The sequence below is a fragment of the Euwallacea similis genome, chromosome 2, assembly GCF_039881205.1.
Source record: "Euwallacea similis isolate ESF13 chromosome 2, ESF131.1, whole genome shotgun sequence".
NCBI classification, from domain to species: Eukaryota; Metazoa; Arthropoda; class Insecta; order Coleoptera; family Curculionidae; genus Euwallacea; species Euwallacea similis.
Window position 1 is genome coordinate 4,191,098 of NC_089610.1, and position 16,812 is coordinate 4,207,909.

The 16,812-nt window shown below is 33.8% G+C and overlaps 4 protein-coding genes across 5 annotated transcripts in view; 3 read left to right on the plus strand and 1 right to left on the minus strand.

The window, feature by feature from the left end:
- Positions 1-1,991, plus strand: part of LOC136419479 (uncharacterized) — a 33,376-nt gene extending 31,385 nt beyond the window's left edge. Inside the window, exons 4-5 of the mRNA XM_066405843.1 lie at positions 609-899; positions 1,269-1,991. Of these exons, the coding sequence (XP_066261940.1) occupies positions 609-899; positions 1,269-1,361 (384 nt within the window). The 3' untranslated portion in view covers positions 1,362-1,991. The remainder of the gene's footprint in view (positions 1-608; positions 900-1,268) is intronic.
- A 5,249-nt stretch (positions 1,992-7,240) lies between these two features.
- LOC136419481 (uncharacterized) lies at positions 7,241-8,391 on the plus strand. The gene is made up of 5 exons (XM_066405845.1): positions 7,241-7,505; positions 7,571-7,637; positions 7,742-7,936; positions 7,995-8,082; positions 8,164-8,391. Exons 1-5 carry the CDS (start codon positions 7,475-7,477, stop codon positions 8,239-8,241), a joined length of 459 nt encoding a protein of 152 aa, XP_066261942.1. The 5' UTR covers positions 7,241-7,474; the 3' UTR covers positions 8,242-8,391.
- A 1,704-nt stretch (positions 8,392-10,095) lies between these two features.
- On the minus strand, positions 10,096-15,023 carry Slmap (Sarcolemma associated protein). 2 transcript variants are annotated; one of them, XM_066405831.1, is made up of 8 exons: positions 14,762-15,023; positions 13,934-14,432; positions 13,333-13,592; positions 13,092-13,262; positions 12,843-13,031; positions 12,659-12,781; positions 12,326-12,484; positions 10,096-12,266 (listed from the first exon to the last, which is right to left on the minus strand). In XM_066405831.1, exons 2-8 carry the CDS (start codon positions 14,427-14,429, stop codon positions 11,574-11,576), a joined length of 2,091 nt encoding a protein of 696 aa, XP_066261928.1. In that variant the 5' UTR covers positions 14,430-14,432; positions 14,762-15,023; the 3' UTR covers positions 10,096-11,573. The 2 variants fall into 2 exon arrangements, with proteins under 2 accessions (XP_066261928.1, XP_066261927.1); XM_066405830.1 differs by having other exon boundaries at positions 14,624-15,023.
- A 200-nt stretch (positions 15,024-15,223) lies between these two features.
- LOC136417558 (PRKR-interacting protein 1 homolog) lies at positions 15,224-16,243 on the plus strand. Its single transcript, XM_066403316.1, has 3 exons — positions 15,224-15,445; positions 15,512-15,691; positions 15,749-16,243. The coding sequence occupies exons 1-3, from the start codon at positions 15,317-15,319 to the stop codon at positions 16,226-16,228; spliced, it is 789 nt and encodes a 262-aa protein (XP_066259413.1). The 5' UTR covers positions 15,224-15,316; the 3' UTR covers positions 16,229-16,243.
- Positions 16,244-16,812: the final 569 nt, after the last annotated feature.

Consider the following 16,812-nt stretch of genomic DNA (forward strand, 5'->3'; position numbering starts at 1 on the left):
TTTAGGCAAAGCAATAGGGTAATATAAAACAGAGAGACTCAGCGGAAATACGCGCATCAAACTCCATTCCTGTTATCTGGGAAACATATTGGAACAGGAAAATGCGTAGGTTTTTCTCAAATAGCACAGAAAGAAATCTTGCGTTCTGCATTAAACCTTTCTGACTGATCGAGTATCTAAACGCAATTCTACCTTATCAATAACACTTTAAATCGTCGACATCTCTTTACTTTAATATCGATATCTTCTTGATTGTGTGACTGTCTCCTAATATTGATGTCCACATACATATGCTTCTCTTTTATGCGCAAAAATACTTGGAGCCTCGAAAAATTTCAAAACTTTCCGAGCCCTTTCTTTACTCATAATTGAGCTACCACCCACCGACTGGTCTTGTTGTGTCCAGTAATTCGCCTAGCGTTGTCCCGTGAGCGCTCCTAGTAACACTATGAATTCTGCTATGTCGAATATCGTTCAAGGTAAATTTGACCCAAAATAAATCCGTTACACTTAGAAAACTCGCTAACCGCCTAATTATCAGATGAATCTTGATATTTCCGGATGTTTAGCATTTCACCATGAAGTACACATTATTCTTGTATTCTTAGGTCTCCACCCTTCAAGTAGTAGTCGGCTCCCTCCTCCTGGGAGCCATTTTCCTCATAGTCGGCCTAGTCCAGCTAGTGCCGAATGCTGCCGACGTGGACCACAGGTACTTTTTTATCGGCCTGGGCGCGGCCCTGCTCACTTTTGGCTTTATTATGACTGCGGTCAGGTGTTTTGTCATGCATTGCAATAGAAATTCCAGAATAGTAATGGAGGACGCGCCTCAGCCTACTTTAGACAGTGCTACCGCCGTTAACAGTATAGATGTGATAGTTCAGAGGCGGGACACGCAGGTTAGTTCTAGGATAGAGTTGGCTGGTAGGCATTTAGATGTGCGCTCCAGGATTGGTAGTGAGAAATTTACCCATATTCGTGGAAGAGAAGATCTGTTATGTCCGAAAAATAAAAAAACTGTGCGTTCTAGTATCATTGGAATTTGAGTCGCAAAACTGAGAATCAGTCTCAAATGACGCACTAATGGTGTCTTTGAAGAATTTCAATGGTAATAAAATTGAACTTTACATCGAATTTGGGTAAATGTGAAATATTTATAACAGAAAATAGTGTCTTTTTCCTGCATGAAATAGTGTCTTTTTAAAAGTAGTTAATGCATTTTTATTTAGTTTTTTGATCCAATTCTTCGCAACAAACACATGTTTCAGATAACAAATCCGTCGGAATTAGATGCACTAATAACCCAATCCAAGGACGAAGAGTCTGACTCTAAAGAAATTACCTGCAGCAACGGATCATAGACATAAGTACATAAATAGGGACAAAGTCATGACTTATAAACGCACAAAATATAGCTGCATTTATAGTCGCGAATGCCATAATTTTATTAATCAAATCATATTTTTGTTACTGCTTGAAAATGTCCGTTTACACATGCAGCTAACAAGGTATTTTTCATATTAGCAACAAGTTTTCATTTGCTTTAATTGCTGACGGAGCCTGAAAAACTTCGTCGAAGTAATCATTTGCTCCGTACTGATATCCGGGGATGAATGATGGGTACAGACACTCTTTATTATAGGAAAATTTTAATATGAAAATATTTTTTTCTTAAAAGAGTATTTTAAAAAATTGACGATACTCATGTACAGGATGTGCCATTAACGTTAAAGACACGACGTTTGAAATCGTGCAAATTTGGAGGCGTATTTTGAGGGTTATGGCAGACTTTTTCTCAAATTCAAATACGCCAAAACGTAACTTATTATGTCCTCTCTAACAGCCCTAACAGGCTGATTCCGAATTTCCTAGCGCTTAGGGAACAACACCAATTTCTGTGGGACCTTGCAGCTGTAAAAGGTTTCACAGGTTCAAGGTAAAAGGTTTTCCGGAATAACTCGAAAACGGTAAATTTTGAAAATAAGACAACTTACATAAAAAAAATTTAATATTTATGGAGGAATCCAAAAATGTCAAAAAAATTAGGGGGTTCCATTTCAAATAAGGAAGTTTATGCCACGTGCGGGGAGTCGAATCATATGAGGTGAGGCGGGCAACGAGGTCATTTTTAAGTTATATTCCTAAAATAAAGAGGGGTCCCCGTTTGAAATTTTGTTCTAATGTCGAAAATAAAGAAATTGTACAGAGGATAAATTGTTAATGGGACACCCTGTATGTATATTATGTATCGGTCACATGACAGATAATATGATGGTAAGAGGTGCATAGTACATATGTGCATGTGCTGTAATGTCTGTATAAAGTGTACCATAATGAAATGTTTGATAAAATTAATATTAATGAAATACCATTCACGAAAGCGTGCTGTTCTTTATTTCAACTGAATCGTCTCGATTGGTATTGAAGAAGATAAATATATTAATATTTATTAGTGTTCTATATAGGTACCCACTCAAAAAATGGCACTATACGAAGTAACGTTACGTATGAGCTTTTATAGGATGACAATATTAGAGACTGAGCTATTCTGAAAGGCAAAAAAACCCGTTCGCCAATCACGTTTTTAACGAAGTATCAACATTTAATGGCCCTCTTGACCCTTATAAAACGCCGATAAATTTATACTGAATTAGTCCAAAAATAGGTGATTGGACAACAATTTTTGTGCCATTCCGAATGAGGCGTTTTCGCTGTTGATTAAAAGATGATTGAATTTTCATTGGGGCACAACTAGCTACATTAGTCACGACTAGAAATGTAGGTACAAGATTATTTTGGTTACCTTTAGCTAATAAAACATCTCTCGTCACTTAAGCCCTTCATATCGAAGCTTTATATTTCCAAACCATAATAGTTTTTTTTTAACTCTCTCTCCGTATACTTTGTTGATGTAATCGATATTTATCATTTTTGTATTCGATCGAATCAATCTTCATTTGTATTAAAACAACCTGTTGCCCCACTGAATACCAAAATTGCATTACGATTATCGTTTTTCTGCATCCGCGGTCATCATGTAACACAAAACGTAATATGATGAGTTCTGAACCTATTGACTTGAACTTTTTTAAGGTCAATAATTCCGTCCGGTGTTATATAAGAAAAGGAAACAGAATAACTGAGAACAACGGGGAATTTATCAATTTAGAGTTTCAAATTGCATAAAACTTCCTTATGCTTTTAAAATTTGCTTCTCGTCCTCTCAATATGGCAAATTTTATCTTGTAGAAATAGAACTATCGATTACGTTAACATATTCATACTTACTGCGCATTGAAAGCGTATCAAGTTATTTCTTCTTTAGTCCTGGAAAACTTTAACTAGAAAAATCTGACACTGGCTCATTAGTCTATGAGAGACATGCAACCGAAATACAAATTCAAAAAGGGGGCTCTTGCAAAATACGCGTGGATTAATAAATGATTAACGTATTCTATGCTTCATATACACTCAGTACACTACTTTGACATTAGGTGCATTCAGGTGATTTGAAGCAGTCGAGCGCTGAAACACTACTCAAAACTTCAATTCGCTCCTTGTTTTTTATCTGACCATTAGATTTGACAGCAACCATTAATTTAACTTTATGAAAATCAAACATTCAGAATTTCAGCTTTCCAAATTTCTTTTTTTTTTGCACTTGCAGTCAATCTCTTTTCGTTTTCTTCTCTTTAACTTTTCACCCCTTATGGCTCTTCTCCCTAGGCGATCGACAATTTCGATCAATTAGGAAAGTCACCCCCTTCCAGGGTAATACATTTTCCGCTTTAGTCAGAGTTGCTGTTCCCTGAATGCGCACAATAATAATAAGAATGTTGGGTTAAAAATTCAAGGTTCTGTTCTCCCGAGGTTTCTTTAAAAGTCCGCCCAGGAAATATAACTGCAATCATTCTTAAACTTCCTCTCGGAAGAACCAAACAAATACCGTAATGAATTGAGGCTGCAGTTACTTATGGTGGCTGTTACTACCCACCCAACGTCCAATACATGCAGGAGAATTCACCCATTTTGGGTAAGTAATGGAAGCAGATTATCGACTTGCTTAACTTAAACAGAATGCCCGGTAGTTATTGCAGTTTTAAACCCGTGATCCAAGCAAATTTATTTTTGACTATATCTCATGCTGCTAAGCTATAACTAAAGCGGCCAGTTAGTATTTATACACACTGCACAGTGTTTATTGAAGTATTTATACTGTGTTACGAGTTAGTACGAGTCAGTTTAAAAATGGTTTTAACATTGTATTTAACTTTGCATATATATGGGCCACCTACCTATATACAGGGTGTAACATATCGTCGTGGAGATATGCCATGGGCGACAATAGTTTGCAAAATAATTTTAAAAAATTCTACTAGATTCTCGGTCAAAAACGCACCATTTTCGACATACAGGATGGCAAAATTTCACATTAATAAAGTTGATATTTGCATCTTGTGTAGCCTAATGAGCCGCCCGGTTGAAATGGTTTTAGTTTTATGTGTCTCATCGACTTTCATGAGACATTTCAAGAGCCAAGTGTGAAATTTCGAAAATTGCACCTCATGAGCATGTTTTATTAAAAGCTTGTTGGAAAATATTTTACATTTATCTGTGTGATTCTAAACAGTACAATTTTGAGAACTTGAGGTGCATTGCCAATACTCGTCCAATCCATAAAGAATCTATCATTTTGTGCCTACGTTCAGTGGCTAAAGTAGCGCATATCTGCGTTAGAACAAATGTTTGTAATAGTTATTGTATTCTCTACTAATTTGTACGCTAGATAATTTGCCATACGCATTTTAGGCTTGGAAACACTCGACCAAAACTATATCATACATTATTTGATTTGTACAAGACACTTCCATTTGATGCCAAATTTTCGGAAAAAGGGAATAACTGTCCTATATTTTTCTATCTTCCCAGAATCTATTGATAGGTTTCAAAGTTTATTATGTCCTTTTATACATTAAATCTATTTATATTTACTTACATTCTATATAGTTTCTTATAAGGGAAATATGTAGGCATAAATATTTTGATATTTTAGAGAATTTATTAGATTATACAACGTGGCCAAGTACTTCTGGAAAGTTGTCCAAATTGTTAGGTAGTAGGGATTTTAGCGAAATATTTTTGTACACTTAAACAACTTTACACTAGCAAAACACAGTTTTGAGAACATTCATTATTTACCTTACCGATCTAATACTCTTCCCATCTAATGCTTCCTGTAAAATCGAGTTTATTATCGAATTATATGTCAAACGAATTAAGTCTTTCAATTATTAAGTAGGAATGTATAATTACATTGACATACTAAATATTTTTTACAATTATTTGACTCTGTTTAGATGTTTTAATATAGGCTTATCCAGTTTAATAAACATATGAATTGCTGCATTTGTCATTCCTTAACTAATAAGACTAATGTAGCCTATAGCACCTATACAAGGTTAATCAAATTCGCTGCTTATCATTTAGATTTTGGAAACTGGAGTATTTTTATGCCGGACTAAAACTGTATTGTAAAATTTAGGAAAGTCCGTCTAGGTAAGGAAATAATTTAGAAAAAACAATATTTGCTCAAATCGTTAATATTTTATTTTAAACTCATTTCAAGAGATAATTAAAAATATATATCTCTTCTTCACTGATATTTTTGTTCGTATAAGACACAGTCATTGGATTTTTAATACAACGTTTCGGTTTTTTGACACCGTCATCAACTTTTTTTTTAATTAACATTTTTATTAAATATCTTGAAAGCCCTTAACCTTGTGAGTAAAACCTTGTATCCCACTGTGTATTAAGCTTCGTTATGCTAAAAATATCGCATTTAATTACGTTTTTCTGTTGGGCACAACAACGCGTTAATTTACCCGAATTAACCCACCTCATGTAGTTTTCAAAGGTGTACAGCGAAATTGAAAAACCCTGTATATGCAGATTCAAAATCTAAGATCTATCAATGATATCTAATAAATAATCAAAGATTTATACTTTTAAATTAACCATTTACACGGTACATTCCACTTTTACCTACCTATACTGTTATTCTGATATTTTAAAAGGAAAAATCCCAACACCGGAAAGGCTGAATTCATGGTCCGCATTTAGGTAAATAAGTAGGTAGCCTCAGATGTTATAATAATATTAAAAAGGTATAATATTTATATTTGTGTTGGTTTTATTCAACATTTTTTTGGAGTTATCTAGCTCCAGACCGTCGACTTTGCAAATTGTTGAAAACGTAACGAATTATATCCAGACATATTATGTACTACAATATCGCTGAATTGTTAAGCTCATTCTATAAACTTATATAAAAATATATGAAACCATGATTTTTCTATTTTTATTATTGAACAATACATATTACAATCTAGACGGTATTTTATGAGTAAATATTGGAAATTATCGTATAAAATACACTTTAAAAAGTGCAAGATTAGATATATACATATTATATGAATACTTTGTACTAAGAAGTAAGGTGTAACCTGATTTAATTATTATATATTTAATAAATAAATGTTGAATGTTTCTTTAGGTGAGACATTTTTTTTTGAATTTTCAGACGTATTGATCTAAGAGCTTGTTCAGTTTCTTTCCTTAAGTAATCAATGGGATACTTCGTACCTAATTAAGATTATGCTATCACCAGCCCTTCCGATTTCCACTCACTATGCATCATACAAGCCATATTTACACACCAATGTATGATTACTTATTTAACATTCCTATTCGGACACGAACCTTGAGCTTGGAACGCTAATGGTACCTATCAAGACCATACCCTTTTCTTACGGTTAGTTGTAGAATCATGGCTCAGCTAAACCCGACTAGTATCCCCCCCCCCCTCCCAAACAAAAAAAACGTTACTTTCACAAACCAAAATAATGGGTTGTTCAAATTCCAGTTGGTTTAACTAAACCGTTTTGAACCGTAGTGGTAAGAATAACTAGGCTTTAATGGCTCTGTGTTTGAAAAGGAAGGTCAGATGAATACGGGAAGAGAACGAACCTTTCTTTTATTATTACGTTATGCAGCTAAAACGACTTGCTATGTGGAATGCACTGTAAACACTAACAGAAATAAAAAAATTCTCGAACGACGAGTAAACACACGACGCACTTTACCCACCCACCTCAGTTTTCGCGACCGTCTTTTTCACCATTTTTGCACATCGAATAAAAGTGTGAACGAGGTGAGTGGGGCCCTTAAGATTGACACTATTAGTCGGGACGCCTCTTAATACAAATACATATCTTCCGCTCTTTTCAAATGTTTCACATTTGTTTACCTGATAAAATATGTAAAGAATGTTTACAGGATTTTTTAAAAATTCGTTTATCTTAAAAAAAACTCCAGTTTTCTTTTCGACATATTTAAGACTTCTTAAATACCAAAGTAAATATGTGCCCACTTTAGTTTCTGTAACGTGCAGTCATTTAATCATTAACAGAAAATGGTGATGTTTTTATCTCAAATGGAATTATGTGAGTTACCGAATCGTGCCTATATTCTCAACTTGTGCTTTTTGCTCACAAAACATCAATTTCAGGGCTAATAGTGGGAATCGCAGTACTACTATTACTTGCATTTTTAACTGCAGGATTTATTTGTTTTCGGTAAGTTTGAATGATTATGTATGGAGGATAACGTTTTCTATCTTGCCACTTTAGAACGTACTATTTAATCACATTGCTTGACGATAACGTTTAAATATTTACAGGAGAATGGCTAAAAAGAAACAGATTCAGCTTTACACAATCGAAGAAATTTCTCGCCCTAGTAGAAACTCCCTAATCGAAATATTAGAAATATATCGGAATTTTAACAAAATTGAAAAAGGCGATCAGTTGCTCAATTGTGATAATGAGTCGAATAAGAGCGATCATTTGGTAGATTCAACAGATTTAACTGATAAGTATGGAACAATCGCATTTTTGGCCCTTCAGTTTAGTTCAATTTTAATATCATAACAGATTCACCAAGTCAGTGTTGAGACTAAACTCTGAATATGAAGATGTTAATCCCAGAGTCAGTACTGGATCTCTCCGAACATTCTACTCAGTAAGCACATTTTGAGGGCTTTTATTAAACATGATTAAATTGTTTGAAAAACTGCTAACTTACCAGCTCTTTAATTTCTAGGTAAACATGTCAAGAACGAACTCCAGATGCTCCTTTGCAAGCTGCTCAGAGGGATCTGATTCTGGGGAATACATATAATCAATTAATCGATGAAAATAGGTGAACGTGTGTAAAAAGATAATATAAAAAAGGCTAACACAATTAAAAATGTAGTTACAAAAATAAAAAGCTATTTATAAACTGCAAGTCTTTTAATCTTTTTGCTCGTTTTAGGTACAGTGGGATGATTATTTACATGCTCTATAATATTATGTATAACCAGATATTTTATTTCATACTGTCTGGGTTGTTTACCCTATTCTGCGCTGTACTGATTTGCGGCCAGTAAACCGAACATTACAATAGTTGATAGTGTAATGTTGTGCTAAGCAGCATTACCTAACTCTACATAGGGAGCTATTTAGTTTCCGCAACTATTCTCTTACTCAAATAAAACTCTTTTTTCTTGTAGTAACCATAGTGCGCACTATTTTTCAGCAGGTAAATAATTAAATATTTATAAAATATCTATCAAATGCATTTGACACCGGTAGATTTCAATAAATACTTAGTTACATTCGACTTCATCAGAGTGACGAATGCAGAGAAAAATTGCGGTCGCCATATTTTCAAGAAACATTATTTGTGTTGATCTATAAAAATTTTATAAATCAGGTAACAGCATGAAATAAAATAATATACGATACACGTCCATTAGATATTGTTACAGTATTCGCTGGCATTTTCTAGCTCAGCTCCTAACGTTGCTTCGTCTATAAAAAACTTATACTGTAACAAAACTAGTGGACTTAGGTCGTAAATAACTATCATCAAATCGACTTTACAACTCTATTCTATTTTCGAATCGATATGGAAAAATGTGTATATATATATATATTTTTTTAAATAATACGTAATAGCTGTCGATTAGGGATAAAAACTATTGAAATCTCTTTAAAAACAGGTTACAGAAAAAGAGTGTGTATGTGATTTAAACATGCAATTGAAGAGATGAATAAACAGTTCTGAACAAAATAAACTAATTACTTCAATAATACAGATACAACAACTAACCAGGAAACTCTGAAATATATTATTTTTTAGGTACAAGTCTCTAATCACAAAACTTCATTTCCTAATAACACTTACGTTAGTATTCCGGTTTAAATACGCGTTTCTAAAGTTATACATGTATACAAATATATCGTACTACAAATAATTCGTTTTATAAACACAGGTATGGCAAAAACATATAAGAATTAATAAAATAAAATACTTTGTAGATTATTATTATAACACGAGGATTTTCAGTAATGCATTCTCACCACTGAAAGTCCAATTTATTTGTTTACATCGATTTATATGCAATACTGAATTAAGATTAATTGCTGATAACCTTAATCTTAAATATCAACAGCAGCTAACTTCCAAATTAACAAAATTTGTTATACAGGATTTTTTAAACAACCCTTTCAATTAAGCAAGCGCTTTACTAATTTCTTGATCCCAGACAAGTAATTTATTTTTTCCACTACCAGCTGTAAAAGACACCACTATTAGATGTGTTGGATAACAAGCTAATAATGACTTATATATAGCTCATGATGTCTTTCACTCCATTACTGGTTTATTATTGTTGCCATGGAAATTACTGTTAAATGAAATATCACCGTTGATATTATGATTCTAGAAGCGTAATCTTTTTGTGTATCGGATTTAATTTATGCTGAATATAAAATCTAATTAAATTTAGTAATGGAAAAAATCATATATATACCGCGGCTGTGAAATACTTATGAACTTCACGTCTTAAATCCGTCAGAACTCCGTATTTAGGAATTTAGATTTGATGTTCAGGTCGTAATAATGTAATTCACGTCCTTGGGGTATAATATACTATTTTACTTCTGCAATTTTCTTTTCCTTGTAAACTAACAAAACAGTCATAAATGGAACAAGAAAATAATCTCACCAAATTTTTAAAAGCGATTAAACACAACTCAACAACTTATGGTCTATACTATAACCAGCACGAAATTCAGAATTGCATATTACTAACATACAGTTAGGACAAATAATAAACATTTATAAAACATAATGAATTTACAATAATCTAGAACTAAACAATAAATAATAATTTCAAAAAAATGCACCTTTCTTTGATGTGAGGCATCGAGGTTGCTCAGTCGGACGTTTATACGCTTTACATTCGATTTAAATGTGGTTAAATAAAAAAAAAGTGAAAATATACTATACACTTATCAGTATCTTGCATATTGCAGACGAGAAAGAATTTACGAACCTTTCAAATTCTTAAAGCTGCGAGACCACTACAAAATTTGTGCACAAACGCTCCGTGATATGACAAATTGATTATAGATCTAAGTTAGAAGGCAGTTCAATTTCAGACATAATCAGGGAGTTTAGTTTACTTTCTTTCCAGCCAAATTATTAATGTGGTGTTAAATATTGGTCAAGTTCTGGGTTTCTACGAAAACTAATCTAATATATCTGGCTAATATCCAACTTCCATATCCAAATCCATATTGCAACGTTTCGATGGAAATTGTTTGCAATTAAAGTTGGCTGCACATCAATAATTTGGCTTTAATAAACTTTCTGGGGGACACTGGTCATTGCTAAATATATATGAATTATATTTTTAAACAGTCATATCGTTACAAAAATCGGTTTTGGCTTGGTTTAAAATTTAAAACGAAAAAATAAACGGAATGGTTCACCTCCGTTGTATTAGCCTTTCGATATTTGATGTTAGTATGATGATATGGTCGATTGGCTAAACGTGTAAAGAAAATGATTGCCATAGATCACTTTAAAAGAAGAGTTATTACAAAATAATAGACGAGTAAATAAAATTATTTCTGAAGAAAAAGTTGAAATACGGAATTCAGATTGGTATTACATAAAATAAAATAGGGAAAAAGGTAACAATTTGGCAACTGTTAATATCAACTAGTCACCTAAAATTACAACTGTTGTTTCAAACCAACCTTAAATTTCCTACTATGACAACAATGGTACTGCTTAAAGGAAACACCCTGTATCTTTACCAGTTACCTTTTACATTTGATTACTTACCACAAATAGTATATTTGGATGTTTATTTGGTAAATAAATCCACACTATACTTGAAAATTAACTGTGAAGTATTACTCCAAAAACCAATAGGGATCCGTGTACTTTTCCGTTGAAACCATTGAAATACCCAATGCAATCCTTAACGCCCTCAAAGTATGGGCAAACTAATCCCCTTGACGTAATTTACCAAACATGAGAGTCCTCAAAAACCTAACAAATTTCAGACTAGAATTTCATTAACTGCGTTAACCATCCGTGCACTACGTCTCGTTGATAATCTTGACCAAATACTCGAAAAAACAATAAAATGAAATTAACATGATTACAGTCAATCAGGAAATCCATTCTCTGATCAACAGGTAGAGGATGACGATCACCAAGGGCCCGACGTACCAAAAATACTTGTTATACATGCTATCCGACAACATGTCATATTGGACTTGCAATTTTAATAAGTCCCGGGACAATTTTACTTTTTCTTCGCAAATTTGAGCGTATTTCTCCTTGAAGAGTACCAATTCTTCTTCAATGTTAGTCAGCTGTTCCGTGCTCAGAATACTGGAATTCTGAGCCGTTTCTGAAAAGTTTAAATCACTAACTTTAGGATCTTTGGTCGGCCTTTTTTCCTGCTGCATCTTCATATCATTTTTCATTCGTTCAATCTCCTGAAGTAACTCATCTTTTTTCGCAATCAGTTTCCTGTTTTCCTCACCGATTTGTTCCCACTTCTTATGTGAAGCTAGCAACTCTTCTTTTAATCCATCGCAAATAACTAACCTCTGACCATTTAATTCTTTCTCGTCATGAAGTGCCTTACTTAATTCAGAAATTTTCGCTTTATTTGTTTCGGAGTTTTTTTCAAGAATTTCGATTTTACGCCTCAGTTCTATCTTTTCCCGCTGAGCAGATTGATATTGATACTTTAAGGTTTTAGAATCCACATGATCGCTGGAAAAATGATCATCGGCAGTGGTTTCCGGTTGGGTGTGAGCGTCTGGTGAATTGTTGGGACTGTTTTGAGATTCCTTGATTTAAAAAAAATATATAAGGCGTAAAATATATTAGAGTAAGTACTAGGACGTACCAGTTGACTTGTTTCTGAGTCTTCTGGCAAGTTGAATGACACCCTTCTTCCGTCTTCCTTGGTATGAGGATCACATTTTTCCAAGTCGTTTTTCGTGGTCGATTCGCATTCAAGATCTTCAGACTTTTCTGTTTCACATTTGTCGTCGACAGGGGCGACCTTAGGGCAATAATTTAGAAACTATTTAATGCGAATTTTTATTGAGCACGGTGCTGTCGACAAAGTAACGGTTGAAATACTTAAACTGAAGAATTAGTAAGAATATGCGGCTTTGGTCTTTAGATTATATTGTTCTTGTTACCAACTTTCAGTACAGATGGGATACTGACTTACCGTTAAATTAATGTGATTTTGTACAAAACCATTGGAAATTGATTTATTCAATTCAGACAAAATCTCGTTTTCAAGTAATTCCTCTTTCAGTTTAATGTCATTTTCCAATATCAGCTCTGGACGCTATAAATGTTAAAAATTAATACTTGAAAGACACAAACAATGCTAAAACATCCTAAAATACCTCTATGTGATCACCATAATTATGTTTTTTCGCCACCTCCAATGACAATTCATAAATTTTTGCCTCCAATTCAATTATTTTCGCCCCTTCTTCCTCCATGTGTTGTTCCAACTCTCTAACCTGTTTCTCATGTTCATGTTTCTCCTCATCAGCTTTGGTTTGAATCTCTGATAGTTTTTGAGCAAGTTCCTATTGGGATTTTGTAGTACATAATACATTAACAATGTTAGATTATTAGTTTACACAAACCTGTAACTCCAACTGTGTCTGCTCTAACTGCTCCCTGGCCAAAAGTGCATCTTGTTGAGCTGAAATTTTGGCTCGCCCTTCTTCCAACGCCGTTACAACTGCTTGTTGTTTCTCTGCATGCACTTTCTCTAACGCCTCTTTGGCTGCCTCCTGATATCTCTCATTATCTTCCTATAATTTAACCACAGTTTAATTTTTTAATATCATCACAGTTTTTTTGGAATTTGTAGAACAGGCTTACTTGCAACTTTGCAATTTCCTCTTTCAGTTTATCCTCGGCCCAATTGTTTCGGGCTTGCTGTAGTTGGGTTTCAAGAGCTGAAAGCCGGCTCAAAAGCCTCTCCTCTCCCACATAAGCTTGCCAGCTCTCTTCGGCAGATCTTTTGGTCTCTTCCACTACATTTTGCAGGGCGACAAGCTTGGATTCTAAACATTGCTCACGTTGGTTAGCATCTTGTAGAATTTGGTTTAATTTGTAGAGGTCATCTAAGGGCACTACACCTATTTTTTTGACAAAAAAAGAAAATTGTTCAAGTCTATAGGCCATACATAAAATGTATTGATTGGTAAATGTGAGCACATACTATCCCTTTGCTTATACCTGTTGAAGTTAGTAAACATTTTAAGTATTTTCTCATCATTGTAAATTAAAAAGATTCTGATAAAGGTTTTTCACTCACTTCTCTATTTTTAAATAGTTACAAAAAGAGACTCAGAAATCAAACAAATGCCAAGTCAAGTATGCTTAATACTGCTTTAAAACGCACTATTTTTTAATAAACAATGAAAAATTTGTATGTATAAAAACATATTTAAAATAAACAATAGAAATGTGTGTTTACCATGTGAGTCTCCTTCAGTAATACTTGGACTAGCTTTTGCTTCCTTCCCATCAGGTAAATACAACTTCAAAGTAGCAATAATACATCCGTGAGTAACTTTCCTGTTATTCTCAACAACATCCACTCCAAATTGAACTATATCTCCAGAACTAACTTCATGATTATCATTATCAACAGACAATCTATTGTTATTTACAAAGGTTCCATTGCTGCTTTTCGTGTCTTGTAGATAAAACTTGCCATTTTGATACCATAACAGAGCATGATGCCTTGAAAGAACTTTACAATCAAAAATTGCATTAGTAGGAGTAGGCTTGGCACGAGCTACAGATCTTCCAACTTTCACAGGCTGGTCTAAAGTTAGGGTTCGGTCTTGAAACTGATGTGAGTTGGGGCGACATATCAAGATTGCTTTAGCAGCCATAGTATCATTGTCTGCCAGTACTAGCTCTTCTCTGATTTGAGTGAGGTATGGGTACACATGGACTACAACCATCGCCTATAAAGTGTTCATACATTAACACTCAACAGTATTGATGTTTAAATTACTGGGCAATTTAAAAGCTTGTCAGGTTCAGGCACAACATTAAATCACTTGACCTTTTTATTACTGTTATGTTTGTGTATATGGTGAAAGATAGCATGCACAATGCCAGATAAAAGTGATGGGAAAAATCAACATGATCTTACCTAGAGACACTGGACAAGGAGGGGGAACAAATTACAAAACTAAGCATTTATGAAATATGGCATACAAAAGTAAATCAAAAAATGTTAAATGCCAAAATCGTGGACGTGATTTTACTGGTAAAAAAAGGGTAGATCTACCAAAGGTGAATCCTCTTCCTTGTGGACGACGGTCAAATTAGTATTGTGTGCCACTTTTGAACTAGGAAATGGTGCTTAGTCTACATCTTCATTGTGGTTACCGAAATTTTGCAAGCGATATGGTTTTTGAAGCACCACTAATTAGCATATTAATAAAGCACTAGAACAGATGAGAAGCAAATTAAAATCGAGAATTATTTAAGAGGAAACCACTTCAGCCCTTGACAGGAACAGGAACAGCGGAACAAATACAATTAAAAAAAAACAATTTATCTGTCACTTAACTCTGGAACTGACATTCCTGACAACTCAAACGACAGAGAACACTACAGATGGCAATAGGGAAATTGATTATCGCTCTTGATTATGTTTTTTCTTTGTTTATCGTGCACTAAATGTGGAAAACAATAAACTGTGGAATATTTGAAATCAAAAATGATTCGTAACTTTATATTTATCTGGTCCGTCATTCAAAACGTGAACCCATTTTGTTTACAGTGTAAAGTTTTTAGTTTTTAATACTAAATTATTAATAATTAATTAATATATCGCATAATGATCAACGAAGTGGAGAAACAAAATGAAGACAAAGAAAAGCCAAAAAAAGAAAGACCTCCTCACGTTATTGTTAAAAACACAGCGGATTATCAACGAATGAAACTGGAAAAGTTAATGAAAAACCCAGTAAGAAGAAAATATACTGCATGTTCTACATAAAAACTTAAAATTATTTATTATATCTTCTTATAGGAAAAACCGGTTATCATTCCTGAACGACCGAAAGAGCGAGGTGCTCCTCATATTCCTGATTTTGTAAGAAATGTTATGGGTTCGAGTGCGGGTGCTGGTTCAGGTGAATTTCATGTGTACAGACACTTGAGGCGAAAGGAGTATGCTAGACAAAAGTACATGGAAGAAAAAGCCAGACGCGTGAGCACTGCTAACTACTTAGATAATTCAAATGATGTGACACATTTTCTTTATTAGGAAAAATTAGACAATGACTACAAACAAAAATTGGAAGACAATAAACGCTTATGTGATGAGCGGACAGCCAAGAAACGAGAGAAAAGATTAAAGAAGAGGAAAAATCAAAAGCAGAAAGCAAAGAAACTCAAAACCAATAAGCCTAGTTCCTCTGAAGAGAGTGCAGAAAGTTCTGAGAATGAAGAATTAGATGGAAATAAGAGAGAACCAAACTCTGAAGATCAAATGTGTGAAAATCAAATTGAACACATAACTGCAGAAAGTGATAATCAGTGTAATACAACCAACAGTGATATGTCCACCCAAATATCCTCAGAAGAAATTATCAAGAAGGATATTGTGAACGAATCACCTGCAGAAGAAATTAGCAGGGACAATACTGTGGATAAAAAGTTATCACTAAATGAAACTGACTCTAACATTGACAATGCAAAAGATGAGAATGCTGTGGAGCAGGAGCTAGAAGTGATAAAAACTTAGTACTGACGTTTTTTTGTTAATATTTAATTACTAAATTCATAAAGTATGTTATGCATAAACAAAGAAATAATAATTGACATTTTAAATTACCTCATTTATCTATTTTCGTAATTACATAATTTTTATTTCAATTTTAGTTGATAGATGTAAATTTAAAATTTGGGAATCGATTTTTATTTAAGTCACATTAGGATGACAATTTGCAATTTAGTGTTCTATTGTCCATTTTATATCACTGTAAATCACGTTGAGAATGTGAAATTGAATAATTGAAAGATGGTTTGGTATGGATTGCTCAAATTCAAATGAGTTTTTGCTATAAAACTCATTTGCATTTAATCACGAAAACCCTGTCCAATATTCCTTGGAAAGAAGGGCCAGCCCGATTCTGTGGCGTTGACACTGTTGCCAATTCCGCAGATTTCTCTGATAACTGATTTGTCCGTGAGTCCATTTCATGTAACAACTGATAGAGACCCATAAATCTCATTCTTCATATGATTTCGTCATGTGTGGACTGCGATTAATTAAAGATTAGGAAAATAGGAGATATGGGCACGATAAGTGTCCTAGAACTAGACGCT